Source organism: Nanorana parkeri, unplaced genomic scaffold (assembly GCF_000935625.1).
Source record: "Nanorana parkeri isolate BGI_ZX_2015 unplaced genomic scaffold, ASM93562v1 scaffold90, whole genome shotgun sequence".
Classification (NCBI taxonomy): domain Eukaryota; kingdom Metazoa; phylum Chordata; class Amphibia; order Anura; family Dicroglossidae; genus Nanorana; species Nanorana parkeri.
The window spans coordinates 2,287,530-2,312,894 of record NW_017306358.1 but is presented as its reverse complement, the minus strand read 5'-3'; the positions used below and the strand labels follow the sequence as shown (position 1 = coordinate 2,312,894).

The window sequence follows — 25,365 nt, the reverse complement described above, 5'->3', positions numbered from 1 at the left end:
AAATGAAGTAGGCAGGGCTGTTATGTCAAGACAAACATGTATGACTGAAGTGCATGAACAGTACTAACAGCGGTTTGTTTTTTATTTTTGCCTTGACATATGCTTGCTAAAATTGGTTAGAATGCAAGTTACTATTGAGATCTTATATTAAGCCCAGCAGGCACAATTTAGCGCAACAAGTGCCCGTAATAAAAAGAAATTATGTAACCCGAGACCAAAATAATTTTGTGTGTGTGTATATATATATATATATAATTTTATCCTTTGGGTGATTGGGCGCCAGTGGAGGGAATGACAGAGGTGAGTTGCAGTCACTGAGCGGTTGGTTAGGTGGATGAGTCTATCAGCAGCATTCCTTATAGACTGAAGGAGGGATAGCCGGTGTAGAAGTAGGCCGATAAGGAGGGAGTTGTAATACTTCAGACGAAGTAAGAGATAAAGTGAGTGGATGAGTAACCTTGTGGTTTTATTGGTTATCTGGAGATGCTACAAAGGTGAAGGCAGCAGGATTTGGATAGTGATTGGATGTGAGGCAGAAAGGTGAGGTCAGAGTCAAGGATCACACCTAGCACCTTGACATGGGAGAGGGAAGAATAGTCGTGTTATCAATCTCAATGGAAAAGTTGGGGGAAGGTGCACGGGGGGGATTAAAGATTGAGTTTGAAAAAGTGTTGCGACATCCAGACTAATATATCAGTTAGTAATTTAGTAACGCACAAGGAAACCAGAGCAGTGAGTTATGGAGTGGAAAGACATATTTAAATGTAATCGGCATAGAAGTTGTATTGGAAGAAATGCAACTGACCAAGGGAGGAGGTGTAGATAGAGAAGAGGAGTCCAAGGACAGAGCCTTGGGGAACCCCTACAGAAAGAGAAAAAGGAGAAGAGGAGATAGATCTGTAGGTGGCACGAAAGGAGCGCTTAGATAAGTAGGACAAACCTCCTGGACAATCACGAGAAAGCAGAGGCTTAGAGGCCAAGCGAGTGGAGTTTTTTGAGGAGCAACCAGTGGTCAATTGTGTCAAAAGCAGCAGAAAGGTCTAATAGCAAGAGTAAGGAGTAGTGCCCATTGTTTTTAGCAGTTAGTAAGTCATTAGTGAGCTTTAGGAGGGCAGCTTCAGCAGAGTGATGGGGCGAAAGCCAGACAATAAGGGGTCGAGGATGTTGTTATTACTGAGGTGGTGGCTCAGGCGGTTGTAGATCAGGTGTTCCAGGAGTGTGGAGGTGAATGGGAGTAAGGAGATTGGGCTGAGATTAAGATTAGTGGTGTCCAGATTGGTGGGTATAAGGTTGACCAGTGCATGTTTTAGAGGGGAGGGGAAGATGCCAGTAGAGAGGGAAAGATCGAAAATGTGAGTAAGGGAGTGTAGGATAGAGCAAGAGGTTAACCGGAGTAGTGGTGTGGGGACAGGGTCCAGGGGTCAGGTGGTGAAGCAGGTTTCAGAGGAAAGCTTTGTAACCTCCTCTGTATTGACAGGGTGAAAAGAGGAAAGTATGTGATGGTGGGCCTGGTACGTTAAGTGGGGAAGATGACTGGGCAATTAAAATCTCACAAAATTGCATCTATCTTGTTTTTGAAATGAATGGCAATGTCCTGGGCAGTGAGTGAGTTGGTGGGTGAAGGCAGTGGGGAACATAGCAGAGAGTTAAAAGTACCCAAGTGTTGACGCGATTTGGATGAGAGTGTGTTAATGAGAGTGACCAAATAAGTCTGTTTGGCAGCACGGGGGGAGGAATTATATTTTAAGAGGGCAGCTTTGTACAGGGTGAAGTCTTGCAAAGACCTAGTTTTACACCACACTCGCTCAAGATCATGGCTATGTCTTTTAAGATTTCTGGTATCTTCTGTTTGCCATGGTTGTAGTGGACGCGGCCTAAGGGAGAGCAACCAAGGTGTCCAGGGAGGATGAGAGTGAGCTGTTGAAGATAGAAGTAGCCAGGTCAGGGCAGGACATAGGTAAGAATTTGTCATAGAGGTAGGCAGTAGCAGAGTAGAGAAGGGTTGAAGTGGCGAAGGTTTCTCCGGGTAACAGTGTGTTGATTAGGGGGGATTCAGGGTTAGGGACCGGGTGAGCGTGAAACTGACAAAGTTGTGGTCTGAGAGAGGAAAAGGGGTGTTGGAGAGGTTGCAAAGAGTGGATAGGCGAGAGAACACAAGATATAGTATGTTGCCATCAGAGTGCCAACGTCAGCATCAAAGACTCTTCTCCACCACAACATCCCAAGAGTACCTGTCCTAAATCCACCAGGATCAAAAGACCGCCAACCGCAATCAAGATCGAAACCACCCGAGAAAACGTCTTCCATTCGCCACCTGTTCTTCGTCGTTGATATCGTCACACACCAAACCCACTGGTGAGTTAAGAATGTACTTCTCTTTCCTATATTTGCACAGATTCTGACCACCTTGTATGTATTTTTTCTTTCCTCCACGCCTTTTTGACGTGTCATCAAACCCCCCCCTTCTCAAGGATCCACCGAACACCCACCTGCCACCCCGACCAGACCTCACCAGGAGATCATCACCTGTGTGCCCATCCATCTCATCACACGGGTGCCCATTTTTCATTCCCACACATGTTTACCTCGATTCACTGTTATTCCCTTGTCAAGCCCCCTCCACAAAGTCTGTGCCAGTTAGTTGCGCTCCTTCCCTTCCTTTCTTTCATTCAGTAATAGACAGAGCAAGCATTTCTAGGAAGCAGGCGAATACAAATTAGGGCGTGTGGTTTGCGGCTGCTGGGAGAGGAAAGGCAGTGCTGGTTTGGGGGGGGTGAATATAAAAAAAAAGAGGGCCAGGATTGGGAGAAATATCCCTAGAAGTCAGGAGAAGCAGAAGGGTAAGTGAAGTGAGATGAGAGCGAGTTTTATTTGAGCGCACGTGCCCCAATGTCCTGGAGGTAACCCTAGCATGCGAGTTCAAAAGGAGCATTAGGTGATAAATGCAGTAATAGGGATAGGGCAGGAGAGGGGGAGAATATATAATCTGTGGGGTGGAGTAAAGGAAATAAAGTTTAAGAGAAGACACAATTGTGACAAGCGACGGCAGAGAAAGCATATTAAGTGATGGAGAGTAGTAATTAGATTTAGAACAGAGAGGTGGATGGGAAAAACAGAATCACCTGCAGTCTGCCGTGAGCACTGTTGCTATATATTTCTGCCTTCTCCAAGTGCCTTATCTAAGTGCCCTGAATTAACTTATAATAAAATTGACGCTTTTATTAAAATAGACATGGAAAAAGTGCCTATGCCCCCCGGCAAATGTGCCTTCCCCAATAAGCACATCTAAATGTATCGAGCTATGGGGTGGGGGAGTGTATAAAATTAGTCAATTAGGAAATGATAAAAGACACATGGATCAAAAAATATGATTTTTGGTACTCGCCATAAAATCCTTTTCTATGCATTAATTGAAGGACACAGGAAACAGATCGAAGATCTTGAACCACAGGGTAATATTGCCACCTGAAGGAGAAGGAAGCCCAGGACACCCCAACAGCCCTAGTAGAATGAGCTGTTACATGAAAAGGGGATTCATGACCCCCAATGGCATACGCCTGCATGATTGTGTTACGAATCCATTGTGAGATAGTGGCCGAGGAATCGGCCTGACCCTTCTGAGGACCATCCGTGACTACAAACAGAGAATCAGTCTCATGAAAGGGTGCTGAAACATCCAAGTATACACGAAGAGCACGAACTACATCCAAAGACTGAAGAGCTCTCTTTCTTATGAACAGGTTTTGGACACACAGAGATGGAGAGCCGAAACGACCTTTGGAAGAAAGGATGGCTTGAGACGTAGCACAATCTCGTCCCTATGAAGAACCAAAAATGGGGACTTGCACAACAAAGTTGCCAACACCGAACAGAAGTAACCGCCACACAAAAGGCCACTTTTTGAGACAAAGTTAGAAGCGGAATCTCTCTCAAATGCTTAAAGGGGGACTCCTACAACACAGATAGCACTAAATTCAAATCCCAAGGAGGTAAGAGAGACCGGACAGGAGGAACAATATGTGTGTACCCCCTGCTCAAAAGGAACGTACCAAAGAATTGGATGCCAAAGGCCACTGAAAACAGATTGCCAGAGCTGAAATCTGGCCCTTAAGCGTGCTCAAAGCTAGACCCTTATCCACCCCACGCTGCTAAAAGCGCATGATCCTGTTCCCCGGAGAAAAGACATGGACAACAAGGTCCCTAGCCTCACACTAGGCAAAATAAGCCTTCCACGTGCTATGAAAAAGAAGAAGTAGCCTTACGTGCGTTTAACATAGTGGGTATATCCAAATCCAACAAACCATGGTGCCTCAACACCTGGCTCTCAAAAGCCATGCTGTTAAAGCCAGCGACTGTAAAGCAGAATGGAACACAGGAGCTTGCGACAAAAGGTCCGGACAAAGTGGCAGCCACCATCAGCATCACGTCTGCGTATCAATGCCCTTCTCGGCAAATCTGAAGTTCTGAGAGTGACAGGAATCGCCCCTTGGCTTCTATCCTGCAAAGAAGCTGAGGCTGAAGATGCACCGGGGGAAGGCGTAAATAAGACTTTAATGGACCCACAAGGCCACTAGATCAGCTGCGTCCGCCCAAGGATCCTAAATCCTGGACACAAACCGATTGACCTTCCTGTCAAGACAAAAGGCCAGGAGATCCACATCCGGGGTCCCCCATAGAAGGCAGATGTGACGGAAAACATCCGGGTGCAACGACCACCCCCCCCGGATCTACCGTCTGATGACTGAGGTAATCGACTTGCTAATTGTCCACCCCCAGAATGTACACTGCGGAGAGGCCGGAACGTCCTGCTCCCCCCAAGAAAGAATCCCGTACACTTCCTGCACCGTGGCCATGCTTCTTGTTCCGCCTTGATGGTTCATGTAGGCCATGACAGTGGCATTGTCCAACTGAACTCAAACCGGCAGAGCCTGAAGTCAGCAAGTCCAGTGCTGGAGAGACAGGTAAAACGCCAGAAGTTCTAACACGGTGATCGCAAGTCGTGATTCCTCTATCAACCACCGACCCTGCGCCATCCCGGATCCCAGCAACCCTCTCCCCCCAAGGAGGCTCGCATCCGTGGTCACAACTGTCCAGCGCAGCGGTATGAAGGATCCCCCCAACGCAAGAGCCGGACACCAGAGGAGGGAAGCCTGCATCACCCGAGCCACCTGCATTTTAATGTCCAGTGACAATGGAGACTTTTTCTATTGTGCCAAAATTGGTGTGATGTTGTGCATAAAGCACTTCCTTGAAGGAGGCCACCATTAGACCCAGCACCTGCATGTAGAAGTGAACCGACGACCACTTGCGAGATGGCAACAGAGTCACATAGAACGGAAGGTTCCGAATTTTCTCCATAGGAAGGAAAACCCGAGCCTGCATGGAATGCAGGATAAGGCCCAGATATTCCAGTTGTAGGGACAGCTCCAGACAGGACTTTTTGTCGCAAAACAAAGATAGCGCTGATAGGAGCAACACATCAAAACATGTAGATAAGCATCTTTGATGCAGACTGAGGCCAGGAGATCTCCCTGGTGCAGAGACACTACCACGGATCAAATAGTTTTCATCCTGAACCTGCAGATCCACACAATGGTGTTCAGGTGCTTGAGACCCAAGATAGGCTGAACCCCCTCTTTTTTGGGAACCGTAAAGAGATTTGTATGGAATCCTTTGAGGATGATACAGGGACAATCACCTCCTGGGAAAAAAGTCTGCGACTGAGTGATGAGCGACTGAGATCTGCAAGATGCTGAGGAGAGAGGCACGTTTCAAGGGAAGAACCTGTGCACCAGGGGGAACAGAAACTCTATCTTGTAAACTGAAGAAACCAGCTCCTCCACCCAGGTGTCCGAGATGCTAGAAAACCAAAGATCTGCAAATTACTGAAGACGGCCCCTCCACCCTGGTAAGCATAGGTGTGGGCTCACCTTCATGTGGAAGAGGGCTTGTCAGCGGGCCCTGGAAGACTTGGACTGCCAGGGACGCTTGAATGAGGAAGATGTAGAGGGCTTGGAGGATTTTCCGCCCTTGTCGGAGGTCGTCGAGGACCGAAAAATGCGCTTATGGGCCGAAAAGGAAGGACCAGGCTTCCGCCGTTAGTCCTTGGACTTCCTGGCGTGAGGCAAAAAAGTACTCTTATCACCCATAAGATTCTAAATTATTTAATCCAGAGTAGCACCAAACAGCCGGTCCCCTGTAAAAAGATAGCTCCGTGAGCGCCTTCTTAGACGTCTGATCAGCCGACCAGCACTCAAGCCAGAGCAGTCTTCGAAGCAACAGAGCAGCATCCAGAGCAGAGTTGCAAACAAATTTCAGGCCCTGCACCAGTTACACCAACTCAATGTAGGCGGGAGAAACCTGCAATGGCATACAGTCATATGTAAACCCACAGGCCACTCCGTCGAAACAGCAGTCGCAACCGACCCACCATGTCGCCCTGTTGACACCCGATTGAAGATTCAGCCAAAAAGGAAGCAAAAGTGGAAAAGATTTCCGAGAAAAAAATCTTAGCTCCTTACTCCTAATGCTAGGCAAAAAACTGGAGACTTGTCAGCAGGTGGGGGGTTGGCCACCAGCAGAGGCCACCCATAGGCTGTCTTTTGTCTTTGTTTTGTGCCTAGCGTCTTTCTCCTGCAGGTGGCGATATTACCCTTTGGTTGTCATGGCCGCAGCGGGCAGCGCTTCAGGTTTCGTGCCGAGCGCCGCCCTCCTCGATGATGTCACGCCACTCAGCCTCCTCTCCAGTCAAGCTGTGGCTTAAAGCCGCGGAAATTCAAATGCTTACTGTCTCATCAATTTGAGAGGCGCTGAGCATTTCCCTCTGCCGACATAGACTCTAAATATACTCACTTCAGGGTTGCTTGTCATCATCTTCACAGGATCGATCTGCAAATCAGATTCCCTGTAAACTCCTCTGCTGCAGTTACTGGAGCCAGACTGATTATGTTGTGGAAATTTTATTAGGATGTGTTTTTAGTGTATTGTAATATTTTGTCATTAGTCTCTCAGTGTCTAGGTTTAAATAGGCACTGGGGGTTAAACCATTGGAGTAGATATCTTATGTGCGGTGGAGCAGTGTCTGCTTGGCAGATGTATGGACGCCGGCTGGGGCCCCCCGTGCAATGCATGGATTTATTGGCTTGCGTGGATACATTTGTTTGGAACGCAGTATATGAAAGGAACGTGCGTTTGTTCTCTCTGGTGCGTCTGATCAACCGATAGAGATAATATAACGTTGTCCCTGTCAATGAGCGCGCATGAGAATCATAGTAACGTTATGTGGCATTGATCACTGAGCAATGCTGGATAAAGTACACTCCGGTGGTAATAGATTATTGTATTATGTATTGAAGTGATTGTTAACCACTTCCTGGTTTGCTGGTTGTTGAAATCATCTGCTGGTTTGCTATCACTTCCTGTCTCGCTGTTTGAGACATCCCTTCCTGTCTGACATCACTTCCTGTTGGGCAGGTATAAAACAATAAACATACCTATGCTCTGTCTCTAAGCATGGGATTATCAAGCAAGAAACACATGTCTCCTGACTCTACATGACTCTGAAAGGGATACTTCCAGTCCTTGCACAAAAGAGCGTAGTACAACGGGGGAAATTCTTTGGGTTTGGCGCAGCTTAATGCGGCATGTATTTGTGCGTTGAACCAAGTGAATTTCCATAACAATTATCCACATTGCAGTCACCTCTGTTGAAGTTACAGACCTCTCCTTGCTTCCAGCCACATCCATTACTGGACAGGCTCTATCCACCAGGACTGGGACACTCATATTTGCAGACCAGCTAACTGCAAGTATCTACTGGTTATTGCTGACTTCTACATGGTGGATAAATATAAATCTGTTACATGCATCTGTATGAAGTAATACGGAGACGCATATTATGCTGGATTGTACTATATAAGGCAAAGGATTGTTACATTGCACCTGTTTGACTCAATACAGGACCCTATAATACAGTGATCTCTCCCTGTGCTGCATTTGGAGACTGATGTGGCTGATCCCTGCAATTGTATGCATTAGTACGGCAACGCATGTTAATGGATTGCTCTGTACTGAATACTAGCAACACTGTTCGGTGCATATATATGAAGCAATATATGTTGTCCAAAACCAATCTATGGCATGTGTTCATATTCTGTGGTCTGGTTCATTCCAGCCCAGGTGGGCTCTGTCTGTGATTACCTGATTCCCCTGCAAGCAACTCTGTTACACTTACCTGTGAGTTACCACTCCGTAGTTGAGATCCTATAGATCCTTGATTCTCAACTTGTGGGTCATGCCCCAAAAGTGGGTCGCGAACCCGTGTTCAGTGGGTCACTGCATGCCTTCCATATTTCTAGGCGAGAGGCTCCTCTGCCTCCCACTAGCGCAGCTCAGTTCTCGTGCCAAGCAGTCATTCAAAATATGCTGCCTGGTGCTGAGTGTGAGGCTGTGGTGGGCTGGGGGTATGGCCACGAGGGCGCTCCATCCATGCATGCATTGCTTACAGCTTCCCATATAGAGGAGCCTAGACCGGAGTGACATCACATTCTGGCTCCCGCCACCTCTACAGGACACGCAAGGGAGCTGTGCAAGCAATGCACATATGGATGGAGCTCCGTCACAGCACAGCAACCCACACTAATCACCAGGTTGAGGATCCACTCCACTTCTCCTAAGGTAGGGAGACTGGGTGGACCTTAAAATAATTAAAATAAATTAAATAAAAAATGTTTTGGAGTGTGTGTGAGAATGTGGTTGTGTATATACTGTATGTTAGTGTCTTTGAGGGCCCATTCACACTAGTACAGTGCGCTAATCGCATAGTACCGTGTGGTTAACGCGCTGTACCACGCAATTGCACCTACTGTTCTGTCTGGTGCGGGAGGTGTGTTGCGTTGCAATTCATTTGAGTGTTATCCCAAATGCACCTCCCACCCACAGTTTGTACACCCAAACCGGAACGCACTGAACCATAATGCTGTGCGTTCTACTGCAGTGCGACTTAGGTCGCGACTTAATGACCAAGGACAAATGTGGGTCCTTAGCTTACACAGGTTGAGAACCACTGCCATAGATCATTACCCTTAGAACTATTCAATTCTGCCTACAGCGTTACAGTGGTTCAAGATCTTTGATATGTTTCCTGTGTCCTTCAATGAACGAAAAATAAAGGAAGCTTTTTACATTGAGAAGATAAAGATAACATTGCCCTTTTAAACAAACAAAACAGGAAAGTGAGTATATGTCAATAATATAGGCATCAAATATACAGCTGTAGGTCAAATCAAAAGCAATGTTGCAGCAGCAGACAGAGGTTCAAGAAGGGTGGAGCGAAAATTAAATGTAAATACCATAAAGATATGTTGCAGCAGCAGACAGATAGCGGTTCAAGCAGGGTGGAGCAGAAATTAAATGTGAATACCTGTGTGGAAGAAGAGAAGGGATGACGAGAAGATGAAGTAATTATATGTTGCTTTGTCTAAGTGCCTTCACTGACACTTATATTAAAATAGACACGGCAAAAGTGCCTATGCTTCCTGGCAAATGTGTCAGTTATATACTATTTCAGTGGAAGATGTTTAGTCATGTTCATTTATTGGAGTAACCAATCTGTTTTTCATTGCTTTGAAGCATGTATTTATGATGTATTTCTCTGCACCTGATATCACTGTTTGATGTTTACAGAGCACATTTGCTAGTCTAATTTGCTGTATTTATAATGCAACAGATGGGACAGCTGACAAATTTTAAAGCTGCATTAGCTTTATTTAGAAGCTTTATGAAGACAGTGATTGTGCCAGTCAGAGTTCCTCATAGTGCAAGTGTGCAGTCCCGTGCCAGGCTAATGTCAGCCAACATGCCCTCCAGCATTTTGGTGCTTTGATAAGTGTTGTCAAAGGAAAACTTCTCCCAAAGCACCAATGCTGATAGGCAACAAGCTCTTCAGTGCCCTCTATGTCATACAAAGGGTAATGCATCATGGAAGGGCTTATGTCCTACTCACCTGTTCCCCATTGAGCGCATATAGCTGACCACCTTCTTCTTTGTAAACCAGTTAAAAGGGCTATTTGGAGCTCTAAACCCTTTCACTGTGCATGCAGGTGAGCAACAGTTGAAAAAGAAGCATTTACACAGTGTAAATCTTCTTAATTTAGCTTATGGAACTGCACCAGCATCTAAAAGGTTGCAGCATCCCACAGATTTTGTTGTTGCTGATGTCTAATGGATGAACAGATTCTTTCCTTCCTATCAGTTTCCTTATTTTATATTTTAGTTTTGTAAGAAAAATAAACAGCAAAAATGAACATAGACATCAATGAATCTTGAAAAATTACATTGAGGAGGATAATACAGAAAGTTTATAAAAACAAGAAATAAAGCTATGGGTAAAATTTGCGTTGTTAAATTGGACCTGGACTCAAAAAATAAGGCCCCGTTCACAACGGGATGGCATTGTTTTTGTATGTTTGTACTCGCGGGTTCAGCGTGCTTTTCTTTTTGCACGTTTGGCACATTTTTGCACTCGTGAAAATGCGCATACACGAAGTCGCGCGTTTTGACTGGCAGCTCAAGAAACATTGTGGTCAATGTAAGAATGCGCGTACAAAGCACAAAAACACACACAAGAATGTGCAACATGCTGCTGTCGTGTTTCTATTGAAATCTATGGGGGAAAACAAGCTGCAAACTGCCAAAAAAAGCTCATGTACTTTTTTCTGTGTTTGGCATATTACTGCTGCCGTTTTGCTGCTCAGGTGTGAACAGGGGCCAGTAAAAAAAATCCTGGGATTTCTAGTGTTGGGCGTTTTAAAGTGCTTTTCTACGACTCAAACACCTAGGTGTGAACCAGGCCTTAATAGTAATCAGCATGTTAATTGTGCTTTTTATCTGGAATGTCTCCTAAAAAAAAGCAGCACAATTCCTGGCTGTGCCTAAGCAATCCTGTGCCTACGGCTTCATAGTTGTATATTTGCAATTTGAGATCTAAAGCACTGCTGCCTCTGATTGGTAGTCTCAGAAGATTTGGTGATGTATTATGTATTTGGTGATATATTGTACTGCTTACTGTTCTCCTTGCTGGAGGTTCGGACATGAGGAAGCAAAGCCCTGCCTTTACCAAAAAGGCTGCCTCCAAACAGAGACAAAGTGCTGAACAAGTCAGAACCTAGGCTAGTCCTTTGCCTTGGAGTTCAGTTCCTTTAATCAAGGAGGCTCAGCAGCATATGTTGGCTCTGCAAGCAATCTGTGTGATCAACTGAGCTCTCTCGCCCCCATTGATTAGTATTCATAGTGGCAACACCCCCTGCAAATTCAGAACTATTGTTTAGTGATCATGTTACACAAAATCACAGGGAGGGGAGCAGCTGTTTACAGCCTGCTTTGCAATCTGACCCCAGTGTAATGCTGGGCACACACCTTACAACCATCGACAAGACTTTTGTCTTGCGATGGTTGTAAGGTACTTAAAAAAAACGTACGACCTGCCTATCTTGGACAGGCAGATCGTACGATGCTCGGCGGGTTTTCTAACATGTTCGTAAGTTAAGTTAAAAACCTTACATTAGTAGAGGTCGCACGGCTTCCACACACCTTATGATAATCGTACGTTCCCGCGATTATCGTAAGGTGTGTGGGCACCCTTAGACTGATTTTTCTGTGGAGAAAATGTTTAATTTGTAGTGAGGTGGAAAAGTTGGTTAAGCTAAGAATCCATTTTGTATTTATGTTCAAGACTCCATTTTGTTCAAACGATGATGAACAAAGGTTTCATCAGCCTTGTTTGTCAGATTAAAAGTTTTGCATAACTTCCTTTTTTTTATAACGGTCTAAGGCTTGTGAGCTGTTAAAGTGACCATACTTCCTTAAAATATGAATGTCTAGATTGACTAAGGTTTCTTTCAAAATAGGTACCTAATGAGGCAATTTTTGGGAGTGACTTTGCGGTTTTAGACCATTAACCAATTAATTGCTGTGATAAATAAATAATAATATCATTGGATAGCTTGTATTTCCATGCCTGCCCAGTGTGGGATGTCACTGGGATGTATCCCATCAATTATGGTAATGTGTATTCACTTAAAAACTTGTGTAACCTATTGTGACGTAGCAGAATGTTTGTCTTGACATCCTGCCCAATGCGTATTGAATAAACTTTACTTATGGCGAGCACATGAATCTCTGTTCCTGGTAATATGAGGTCTGGTATTTCTCCCAGGACAGTAGGATTCAGGCCTAATAAAAAGTTCATAGAAACAATGAAAGCCTGCAACATGAGTCATAAAAATGTCACTGCACCTATACATTACCACAATAAATGCTAATCACTTCCAAAGGTGAAATTGGACTTTAAGGCTTTATGATGGACCAGTAAAGATAGTGCAGTTTCATAAAGGATACAATTTGACTTTTTTGGTCTGTAGCAGTTACATTAATCAGGACAACAGTGGCTATGAAATTGTAGCACCGGCGGTATATTGCTCTCTGAAACACTGCATTGCATTTCTCTGGCTAGACTGACAGCCCACAGATAGAGACTGGAGGAGAGACTATTGGCTGCAGCTGCAGGATTGTTCTTGGATTGGTTACTGCTGTAGCTAAGAAGAAAGCCCACCCCTAACAACAAAGGATAGCAACCCAGGAGAGCTGTGATTGGCTGCCAGGCCTTTTAGCCCCACTCACCACCTGACGAGAGTCGACTCAGGAGATTCAGAGGGGAGACACAGGGAGAGAGACAAACTGGTGTGCTGCAGCCAGACAGGGGGTCCCTTGTGTACGGCTAGAGTCTGATTCCTCTGGAGATCTATAAAGGAAGGTGCAGGCTTGAGAGGGGAGTTTTAGTATGCTATGCTACCCTTTCGTCTGATCTCTGAAGATGTCCAGTGACATCTAGAGGCAGATTTCTGTTCTGCAGCCAACATCATCCAGATTGGGGGATTCTGCGGTCTGAGTTGCATCCATCGCCATCCAGTCGGCTGAGACAGTTATCAAGCTACCAATTGTTGCAAGGAAGATATATAAAGTGGATCTAAATGGTGAGACATATTTTGCCATCTTCAGTCATATTTCTTTGGGTACTGGCTGAACAGTATTTCTGTATTGTGCAACTGACAGTTTCATTCACCACTCGTTCAGTGCATTTCAGACAAGGCTTTCACTGGCGGTTAAAGTGAACAAACACCAATTCCATTTAATTTGCTGAGCTGTTGTATTGCATCATTGCATTTAATATTGTCAATTCTGTAAACCAGTTTATCTCTTTCCAGGGCTTATTGCTAGTTTTAATATAGACCATTCTAAATGGCGTGTTGGTGTCCAGGTAAGGGTGAGTCATCACTGGTGTGGGACAGAAGACCCGTATATTCTAGCTGCCCGGGGGGGGGGCTTGGCGCTACAAGAGTTTAGTTTACATTTGGACTAAAATGTTTGACAAGGAAATTGCATTCACAAAGAAAAGTGGAGCTTCACTTTGAAAGTGAACATGCACTACTCCTTTACGATGACCCTGTATAAATCAGGGTCATCATATTTCTTTTGATAATGGACATAAAACATTGACTTAATGAAAGCAATCTGTACTTATTATATACACAAGGGAATGGGGTTGCAACGACTCAAACGCTCCTGGGTCTCCTGAATAATATGAAAAAGTAGGGTTCCCTTAAACAAGAGGAGATCCCGCCATAGAGCTAAATGTATTATAGTAATTAAAGTATCAAAAAGTGTAATATCATATCAAAGTTTTAATTTCATAGAAAATTGAATACAAAAAACCACATAGGACTAACATTTAAAACTTCCTAAAAATGAGCTTTCCCTACAATGGCTCGATTGAAAAAGTTTATGGTATATATTATAATTACCCTCCACGAGTAATGCAGATCCTGAGTCTGTGAATCAGACAGCTGATGTGTCCCTGTTTACATAGTAATATATCCTTTCATATTATTTTGTAGCACTCCAAAATGTAGCCATGTTCCTTTTGCTGTATAGTATCAAAGTGAGTATTTCACAGCAGAGTAGTAGCGAATAGACATATCCAAAATGCGTCTTATAGAATGCAGTCCATTAGGATATCCGTTAGAAAGTAAAAGCATAAAGATTTCAAAGCCGGTTCAAGCAATGGTCCTCTGGGGGACCGTGACGACGGCATAGGAGCTCACCATAGAGCCCCTTGAGCAGACGCTCTGCTCTGTGTGATTACTGAGACCGTGGCGCTGTCCCAGCGGTCACAGAACTGCAGCTTCTGTCACAGAATCCCTGTCACAGAATGCCTGCGTCTTATAGACCGGAGCGCCTTATTGAGCGCAAAATACGGTGCCTGGTTTAAAAGATCTCCAATGACAGGCTCAGTCCCTATTGAATATTATTTTTTATATCAAATTATTTGTCTTGAAGATATAGGGTGGAAGAAGTTGAAAAGAGAAAATTGCTTCTGTTCTTGCATAAAACTCAAAAATGTGTTTAATTACAAAGTTACAAATGCTTACAAGATACATGGCATAAAACAAAATATAAAAAGTTATGTAAATGTAAGTAAGTTCTTGTAAAAGTTTAAAATATCTGTGTGTGTGTCTGAATCTTGTATCTGCGTGTAAGTGTTCTAGAATGTGAGAATAGGTCAATTTTTCCTTTGTGAGAATGTCCCGCCCTTCTGCCATGAATAGCCTTTTAAAAACATAACGGTTCTGGGACATACGATTCCTCACAGCTGAAATCAAACTCTTAAGACCACTAGTAGGAGAGGGGGATGGGAGGAATGCTCCCACCTTTCTCCTTGTCTTAACTATAAGTTAAAATGCATTCAACTATCATATAAACCATATAATGTTGCATGTATCAATATTTATACATAATTCAATGTTCTTATATGAATAACTTAATCAAGAAATATTACAGTAAAGAGATATCATTCATAGTTTGTAAACACTTCATAAACTTTGATTTAGAATATTCTGCAAAGCGACCCTCACACTGTCTTCCTCAGTAATTAGGAATGTGGGAGGTTCTAGCCATCTCTAACATCATGATTGATGAGTAACATATGTGCAGCAAATAACTTCTAGTATTTCTTTTTTCTAGACAAACAAAACCATGGACTTTAGTCTGCTTGCGTATATTCCCAAACTGAACAAATGAATATATAGAAAACCAATCATCACTTATGTTCTTAACATTCATTCATAATCCCTATATGAATAATACCCTATAAACATTTTTAGTATTGTTAGTTATATTCTAACAGTGACTCTGTTCACTAAGATTTAGTTGATCTTACCACAAGTAAATTCAGACCTCTGCAACCCATACTGTCTCGGGAGATTAAATGGCTTGAGGTGGCTCAACTAATATCCTTCTGTAGATTACTCCACTTCACAGGTTTGTTAGGCAGGCCTCTTAAGGATTTCGAACATCTTTGCAGTTTACCATAGCCACCGCGACACACTCTGTCTTACCTTTATAAACTTCTCTTCAAATAATACAGCTGGCTTACCTGGGTTCCGCGAGTCATGGCAGAGGGATTTGGGCAAACATTTCGGTGGAGAATTGGGAATTGACTTTCTTTCACACACTCAAATCATCTGTTTCATGTTATACGCAAGAGAAAATTTATAAAATTATCTCTCTCTGGTACAGGGATCCTGTATCTATACACCATATTTTTCCTCATGCTCCTGACACTTGGTGGCGATGCGGAGGTAATAGGGCTACATACCTACACGTATGGTGGAATTGTCCCTTAACCTCCCTGGTGGTCTGATTATCTCAATATTTTTCCTTTTTAATTTCCCGCTGGTTCCGCCCCCCACGCGCGCGCGACACCGGCAGGGAAGGAACCCGGAAGACGGATGCCGGCATTAGCCGGCGGACACAGCGGGGTTCGTAGGGACAAGGTAAGTGACACTACAGTGTAATCCCGAGTGTGTCTCGGGGTTACCGCTTTTGGTACTGAAAATTAACCCGGAGCCACACTCTGATTACCGCCAGGAAGGTTAATTCAGTAATTTTGGTCATCCATTTTGTATACTAGTTCAGAACTCTATGGTAAAACCCTTACACCTTCCCCAGAAACTGCTCTCTTGTCTATCTATCCAGGGTCCAAAAAGGGATTGAAACGATCTATTCTTCATTTAATTTTTTCAGCAGTACGTCAGGTTATTCAAAATTTCTGGAAAACATCTATATCTACCGTCTATCCCCCACTGGGTCAATACTATGGACAAGATTATGAGGATGGAGGAGTTTTGGGCTATAAAAGTTGACAAGTAGGACAATTTTTATGCTTTGTGGACAGTTTGGATTTATTGAGTACAAAATTGTAGAATACTTGTGACAGAGACAGAAAAAAAAGCGGCAATGCCACTCAGCTATTGAGACGACAGTCGTACAAACTGTGACAACTACAGGTGACTGATGTATTGACAGGCAGGATAGCGTTTACATTGCATTTATAGCGTCTGAACACAGGGCACTGGCGTAAAGCTTCCCTCTACTCTGGTATGGGTGGAGATGTCTCCACCACTATTTAACATGGCGTGCTCTCAGCAAACGAAGCCCCCGGCTCCATTCCCACAGGTGCCGGAGGTGCCCCAGCTTGTAGAGAAAAGAAATGCACTCTAATGGAAAAATAGCCTGTGGTGCCCCCCTTTGGGGTATCCAAGCGTGTCAAACTGCTACACCCTGCTTAACTAACCGACAGGACAAGACAAGGGAGGGGGACAAAGGGACACATAGGGGAGGAAGAGACAAAGAGAAAGGGAAGAGTGAGAAAGGTTTTCGGGCTACTTGAAGGTGTGACGCAGGAGGTCGGGTATTGGAGGTCATTCATATAACACAGAGTCGGCGAGAGGCTGGTGAGGAGTAGTACTTATCAATCCAGGGGGACCAGGTTTTTTCAAATTTGCCCATATGGTCTGTCCTCTTTTCCCGAGACATAATCCAATTGACGTGGGCCGTCACACCTCCGGTCTTTCTTTGTTTGTTTTTCCTTGGTCTTCCGATGTACTCTAAACTTCACTGTCTCATGGGATGTACTATTGTGGTGAGACTCATGCCTCTATTATTTTAATATTTTCTTCTTGTCACCTGATACATGTATACAAGACCTTCTTAATACGATTTTCCCTGACATATTCATTATTGTCTTTTATACTCAGACTTGATTTTAACATTACAGACTATCTGATGTTTGGCATTGTCGTTAATATGATATCGTCATAGGTCATGTTTTCTATACCATTGTGTACTTTATGTATCACTGTTTTGTTATTCTTTTTATTAAAAATAACAAGAATAATAAATACAGATTTAACTATTAAAGATTTTTACATTCTCAGCTTTTCTCTACTACTTTTTACTGGGCTATTGGCAAGTTTTACCCCCACCTGTGCAAGATATCACCACATGTTTGTGGTAAATTAACTACAGGGTATATAGACCATAAGCTGAGTAATGGGTATTGAAACTGCATACTAAAAAATGGAACTCCCTTTCTCTGCTTGATAGGAAGATGGACTGAAAGCAAAGCCAGGAGCCACACAGACACTGAAGGTCTAGCAAAACCAATGTCCGAAGGTGCTGCAGACCCCTGTGTCTCTTTGTAAGTTACACAAGCACTATTAGACCTACTGAAAATTGGGTCAAATGACATCTAATGAGTATGCCTCCTGCATTATTGGTGGCGAAAATACACAGGCAAATCATGGATGCTACAAAGAAGGATTTCACTGTTCACAGTGGGTTTTTTTTTATTTTCTCTGCTAATAAAAGAAACTAACAATGTTATATACTTTTTGTAATGCTAACATGTTATAGATTGTAGTTAACTTTTATTAGGGATTGCAAAAGTGCTGTTTACATATGCTGGGACATTCCTGTTTTTTAAAATGTATATTTTTAGTTTCCTTACCTAATCTTTTTTAACTTCAACAGGACTAGACAAAAAAGCAGATTAATTAAATCTTCAAATCTGTTAAAACTAGCATAAGGTTTGAAGTAGAACACTGTGAAGTAATAAGAGAAGAGTCTAGAAAAGATTCAAATGCAGTAGCTACAACCAACATATCACCGTAAATATACATTTAGAAAAAAACTCTTGTTTACTGAAATCATATATTTGTGCTTTGCACAAAAAAGCGGTGTCAGAATGGTCCATCCATTTTTGCAACAACAATCTTGTGTTTGCACTTCAATTCAAACAGCTGGAAAAGCATTTAATAATGGCATCCCTTGGGAAAAGAGGGAGAGAAGACATATTAGGTAAAGGCAATAAACTTTAGGTGTTCTCTACTGAAACTAAAAATAACTTATGTGCATTGTATCTCTCTAGAAGGCAATATTATTCTTCTAAGTCTACAAAAGAGAAACAGTGGGATATTTTGTTAGCAGTTTTAATTTTCAAGATAGACTATAATTGACCATATAGATAAGGTAAAGGCAGCCATTTAGCACCATTATAGAGGAACATACGAGTTAAAAAAAAAACAGATTTCAAAGTTTAAACGGACCAAGAAAAACTTCAAGTGAAAACTTTTGACTATAGAGTAGAAAAGGATTATTTCTGCGTGCTGTGTCCTGCAGGGGAGATTTATTTTTACCTGTCCTGGGGATGCAAGAAGAAATAAGAGGAACCTTCCCAAAGTGAACATATGTCCAATTTTAGTTGTAACAAGAATGGATGTCCCCAATTTTTCCTTCACCTCTTGTTCTGATGACAATTTAAGTATTCTGAATTTCCCCTCACTTTCTGTTTTAGTCACCGGGACAAATAGAAGGGTGAATCTTGCTAGAAAGTTTTACAGACAGCAATTAAAACATAAGAAAGAGTTTAATCCTTCCCTAAGTTATCTAACAAAAACAAAACAAAAACAGCTCTGCATCATGGGTGCACTTGAGTAGTACACCAGTAAAAGATGAATTATTCTTGTTTTTTGTATTGCAAAACCTAAACCTATTAAATTAATTTAAAAATAAATGTATTGTGATATAATATATAACAATTGATTATGATAAGTGTTGACTAAAGGCCAGTGGCTGTTGCTCAGCAGAGTTAGCAGTATTAATTGTTTATACATCCATACACAAAAAAGAAAAACAGGTGAAGAAAAATATTTAAATTATTTAAAAATGCAAAGAACAGTGGTGTTTTGTAACTCATATCAATGGATGAGAACCTCTATCAAATTCATGGTTGCTTTGATTTGGTATAAACATCACTTACGGAAATCTGAATCTAATTACAAATAGACTTTACTTGGATTCCTCACTTGAAACAGGAATTAACATTATAAACAGCATTAGAAATGAACAGAAATATATATGGATGCAAAAATGAAACAGGACACATTCTGTACATTTCCGAAGACATGACAGTCCAAATACACTATAGGTTCTAAAGAAAAAACTCATAGTTACATAGTCGGTGAAGTTGAATAAAGACACACGTCCATCTATATTTTGTGTTTGTGTGTATTGCTAGGAATTCCCATAATCCTGTTTGTTTTTTTAGACTAAGGAACTCATCCAAGTGTTTTTTTTTTAAGCTGTTTATGTTCTCCACCGACATAACTATCTGTGGAAGTGAATTCCACATTCTTCCCATTCTCACAGTGAAAAAACAAAACCCTTGTGCAGCTTACGATTATACCGCATCCCCTTAAACATCTTGGTGTGCCCTTGCACGTTCCTCAAAGTTCTTGGTTTAAGTAGTGCATTCCCAATACTGCTGTCCCCATTGACAAGTTTGTAAATTGAGATTACATTGCCTCTTAAGCATCTCTTCTCCAAGGAGAACAAATTTACATTTTGTAGGCATTCTTGATAACTCAGGCCCTCCATCGCTCTTATTAATTTAGTTGCCAATCTCTGAACTTTCTATAGCTCATGGACATCCCGGCTAAGGATAGGTGACCAAAATTGAACTGCGTACGTAAGATAGGGCCTTACCAGTGTTTTGTAAAGTGGTAAAATTATATTTCTATCCCGTGAAAAAATCCCTCTTTTAATACAAGTTAGTATTTTACTTGTTTTATTGATTGCAGCTTGGCATTGCATGCAATTGCTAAGTTTGTGGTCTATAAGGACCCCCAGATCTTTTCCCATCTCTGATTTTCTCCAGCAAAACTCCTCCCAATGTGTAGTCTGCATACATGTTCTTAGCTCATGACTTTACAAGTATCTGGATTAAAACTTATCTGCCAAGTTGCTGCCCACTCCTTAATTTTCCCAAGGTCTTGCTCCAGGGATTCTATGTCTTGTTACGAACTATTTCCACCTCTATATTATTTATGAATAGGATAAACTGAATTGGCCCCAGGACTGAACCCTGGGGCACTGCACTAAGGTCCATTTTGAGAATGAGCCATTTATCACTACCCTCTCAATGCGGTCCTGCAACCAGTTTTCTACCCATGTACATACAGTTTCTTTCAATGCCAATCGACCTTTGTTTGTAAATTAACCATTTGTGGGGTACTGTATCAAATGCCTTTGCAAAGTATAGAAAGACTTGTCTGGCAAGAATGAACTTTCATAAATCCATGCTGGTTAGTACTAATGATAACGTCAACACATGCAGATTTTTTAACCCCTGACTGAGGCATTTTTTTTATTTATTGCACCCATGTTATATTCCACATTTTGGGCCTGAAAATTACTTAAAACCCCCAAACATATATTTTCTGAAAGCCAAGACCCTATAGAATAAAATGGTGGCAGGTGCAATTTTTTATGTTGCACGATATTATCACAACTCCTGATCAAACCTCAAAATGTAGTGAAGAATGCACTTAAATGCCCCAAAACACAATAAAATACCCATTTTTAAAATAAAATATAAAAGAGGAGGTTACAACGAGTAAATAGATACCCAACATGCTCAGGTTAAAAATTGTGTGCGTCCGTGAAAACTTCAGTACCCCAAAAAGTCCACGACGCTTTAAAAGCCCACACAGGTCTTCAGTTTGGAGATACCCAAAAATACTGGCCCTAGAATTATTGCCCTCAGTCCGGCGTGCGCGGAGATACCCTACATGTGTAGCGTGATTGTCGTTTTCATACGTAGGCGCACCCGACACATGTTTACGTAAAGACGCACGTGCTCTCGGGGGACTTTAACATTTTTGAAAAATTCTTTTTACATTCATTTTAATAATTTCAATAGCTTATAGCTGGGCTTCAGAAGCCCAGCACTGACAGCTATGGGACCGGAAGTGATGCTATATGGACTACCCCCTCTAACGCTTTTTCCTCTACCCTGCCTTCTGTTACCCAGCTACCCACCTCTGGATCCTGCACCTCCATATCCCCACCCTCCTCTATACTGGGCCCAGCCAGCATCTGATGTGTAGGGTCCAAACTCTTCTGCATATTGTTAATGCTTAGTTTTGCTAGTTGATTTTTTTGATCCAGGATCTGACCTTCCAAGCAAACAAAGAGCTCACACCTCACATAGCAGTATTCACCCTTGAGTGCTCAAGTTATGCATACATGGAGCAAGGTATGCACCGGGTAGTATCACCATTCATGGAGGTCATGACTATTATTTCCTAATGGGAATGCTCAAGATTTATGTGTTTACTAACTTTCTCATTACTTTTTATAAAGTGACTTGCAGTTACTCAGTATTGCAGTTCGCCAGCAGGCACAGTGCCCCTAACTGATGCACACACTATCACAGGATCAAAGTGCCTTCTAACTGATTAGTGCATTATCCCACAGTGCTCCCCAACAAATTAATGTACTAACACAGTGCAGATCGTACAGTAACGCAAATTGATTGATACAATATCAACTTGCCCCCCCCCCAACACCTCATAAAGATCAATACACTCTACACTATCACAGTGTCACCGCCGCATATACGGAATACCGACACAGGTCCATCGAATTCAACCTTTTGGTTGTGTTTGTGTGAGTTACTAAGATTACCTGTATCCCTGTATATCTTGCTCACTGACAAAAGAATCTAGACGGGTCTTGAATGACTCCATACTCTCAGCTGAAACCACTGCCTGTGGAAGCAAGTTCCACAATTTTACAGCTCTCACAATAGAGTATCCCTTTTGCTGTTTAAGATGAAACCTTTTCTATTCCAGATTCAGGTTTACTGTTAGTTCTTGACTGAACTTACAGTCAAAACAGTTTATTACTAATTATCCCATCACCATCCCATCAAACAATTTGTACATTAATATCATGTCCCCTCTCAGTCATCTCTTTTCAAGAGTGAACAAGTTTAAAGCATGCAGTCTTTCCTCATACTTTAGGTCCTCTAACCCCTGTATTAGCTTTGTTGCCTTTCTCTGGACTCTCTCCAGCTTAAGGACATCCTTTCTGTGGATCGGTAACCAAAACTGAACTGCAAATCAAGATGAGGCCGAACTAGTGTTTTGTACAGTGGCAGAATTATGGATTTGATTGGATACAGGCATTGTTCGGGTATTTTGAGAGCCAGCTGGGCCGACTAGCAAGATACTGAAGCTTGGCCCAATGGGCGATTCCTCCATCCACACAGATTAGAGTAGATGGAGTAATCTGTTGCACTTTTTCCATCTGACCATAGAAAATCTGCAGATAATCTGTAGGTGTATGGCCAGCTTTAGGCAGATGTCCACTTGGACTCCCAAATCTTTTTACACCTCTGATTCCCTCAGTGTAGTGCCCATTAATGAGTAGATTGCTTGCGTATTTTTACCTCCAAAAATGCATAACCTTACACTTCTCAATATTAACCCTTTCGCTGCCCCCGACGTATGGCATACGGCGGAACACAACTGTTTTACATCACTTCCTGTTCATTCATGAGTTTCTCAATGGGTTGGAAGCCTCAGTATACATGCGTCTACCCATTCATTAACTGGTGGAAAGTAATTGTTTTATTATCACCAGTTATTAATGGGAAGCCACTGTACTCAGTGCTTTCCATTCATTGAGTGTTGAAGCTGCAGAAAAAGAGATTGAGGACTCATACGCTGTGATTAAATGTATGCCTGTATCATTTTATCACAACACAAACACCAACACAGTGCACAAACGATTTGTCTTAAGAGTTCACTTGCGAACGTCCACGTCGCAAGGAGGCGGAACCGGCGGGAATTTTAAAAGTAAAAATAACAGAAAAGAAAAAAAAAAGAAAAAAATAGTATTTTTGTACTCACCGTAAAATCCTTTTCTCTCCGTTCATTGAAGGACACGGGGCAACAGATCGTAGATCCTGTATGGTAGGGTATATCGCCACCTGCAGGAGTAGGACGCTAGGCACATAACAAAAGACAAAGCCAGGCTTGGGGGCGGCCCCTGCTGGTGGCCAAACCCCCCACCTGCTGACAAGTCTCCAGTAACACTGAAAAAGACAATACCGGCGCCCCCGGTTTGCAGATAAATCCGGCTGTGAAATTCATTGGTACACCATAGAGGCAGCTCCCACCGGTCAAAAAAGACCATCGATCTGGGAAACAAAAGCAAAACAGAGCGCCTCCATAGTGTAAAAGTTTATTTGATAGGTACAACACGCAACTGAAATTGTACTTATACGAAAGCCAATGATCGCAAGCATAAAAGAAACGATAAAATATAACATCTCCAGCAGGGGAAGTCTGAGGGGATCTCCAAATCAGCGTCCTCTGCTCCAGTGAGTTAAAGTGGTCTACGCGTTTCAGGGGCACGACCCCTTCATCAGAACCTAAGGTAACGCTCCTGTTCTTTTATTTAAAAGATGACCAATCGTAAAGGTTTTGTCTTTGACATAGGTGTTTGGGCCAATCTCCGGTAATTGAGATTTTTGCTGACTTCCGTCTGACAGGCACACGGCTGTTATTAGTAGAGACTAATTTTTAACCTTTTCAGCTGGGAAGATTACTATTTCTTGATGTATAGAACAAGCTATCCCTGCATCTACATTGTATGATCGTGTTGGTTATACAGCATCAATTTGTCATTATGGCTTTTTATTCAAAGTTTGTTGTATTCATTAACTTTTGAAGTTTTCTGTTATATTCATTAACTTCCATCAGAGCTCTCACGGAAGCCTGGTCAGCCGACCAGCACTTAAGCCAAAGCTACCAGCGAGGCGTAACCGCCGACACTGACAGGCTCGACTCCAGGGGCGAGTTGCAGACATACCGAAGGCCCTGCACCAAGTGTTCGTCAATACCACATAAGCGAAACAGAGAATTTTCCCCGCACGCTCTTGTCCATGCTGTCAGAGCCTGGGAGACCAAGCAGAAGCCAGAACCGGTCGCATAAGGGCCCCGGAGGTAGTTTCGTGCTCGCGCTCCAAAACCGCAGCACCCTCCAGGAATGCGTCACGGAGACCACCCAGCAACGTGTACTCACGCCCCAGTATGGCATCCAAACACTCCCCAGCACCAGGCAGAGTGACCCAGAAAACAGCTGACAAGCCACGTGGCCTGCAGCAGGTCTGGCCCTTCCAGGGCAGACAGGACCACCCCACCTGCCCCCAGAGCCCCTCAGGGCGCAAATGGGGAAGCTACACATGGGGAAGCTACACAAACAGTTGGGGCAGCTGCCCAAAACCAAAATGGCGGCCGCCCCTGCTCCACCAGGCCGCAAGGCCGGGGACTAGATTTGGGGGCCATTACCGGCACATACAGGTCACCACTGGAGACTGTGGAGTCCTGCCACCTCGGTCCGCAACGGACCGGAAGCCCCAGCAGAAAGCCCTCCCAGGGAGCAAAAAGCGGCTGATCTGCTAGGCCGCAAGCCGTGGACTAAATTTCCGGCCGCAATCGTGGTAATCCGCCGTCTAGTACCGCGGCCCCAGCGGGCCGGTATCAACATCTGAGCCAAGGCCCTGCGGAGGGGGCCTACCATCCGATCCCCGCTAGGCCGCAAAAGCCAGGGACTAAATTTCCGGCCGCGGGTCACACGCGGCCGCAACCGCGGAAATCCGCCGTTCAGCACCGCGGCCCCAGCGGGCCGGCACCAACCCTCAAGCCAAGGCCCCGTGGAGGGGGCCTACCAACCGTTCCCTGCTAGGCCGCAAAAGCCGGGGACTAAATTTTCGGCCTCGGGTCACACACGTGGCCCACGGCGGTAATCCGCCTCTCAGCACTGCGGCCCCAGCGGACCGGCACCAACTTCCCAAGCCAAGGCCCCATGGAGGGGGCCCACCACTCATGCCATGCTAGACCGCAACAACCGGGGACTAAATTTTTTCACCCGCAGGCCGCACTTGCAGCCACCACCAGTGCGGAGGTGGCAGCCCGCTGTCCCCAACCAGCCATCCTCCATCTCAGTGTCCAGCACCCAGCGAGGAAAGCTCCACGGCCCCCCTAGGTCACAAAACCAGGGACAAAATCAGTTGCCGCGGGCCGCAGAAGCGGCCCCACCACAGGCACGACCGCGATG

The 25,365-nt window shown here is 43.6% G+C and overlaps 1 protein-coding gene across 1 annotated transcript in view; it reads right to left on the bottom strand.

Moving 5' to 3' along the window:
• Positions 1-18,074: 18,074 nt before the first annotated feature.
• Positions 18,075-25,365, bottom strand: part of LOC108783831 (vesicle transport protein SFT2A-like) — a 232,709-nt gene continuing 225,418 nt past the window's right edge. The window contains exon 8 of the mRNA XM_018552508.1: positions 18,075-18,224. Within this exon, the coding sequence (XP_018408010.1) occupies positions 18,185-18,224 (40 nt within the window). The 3' untranslated portion in view covers positions 18,075-18,184. The remainder of the gene's footprint in view (positions 18,225-25,365) is intronic.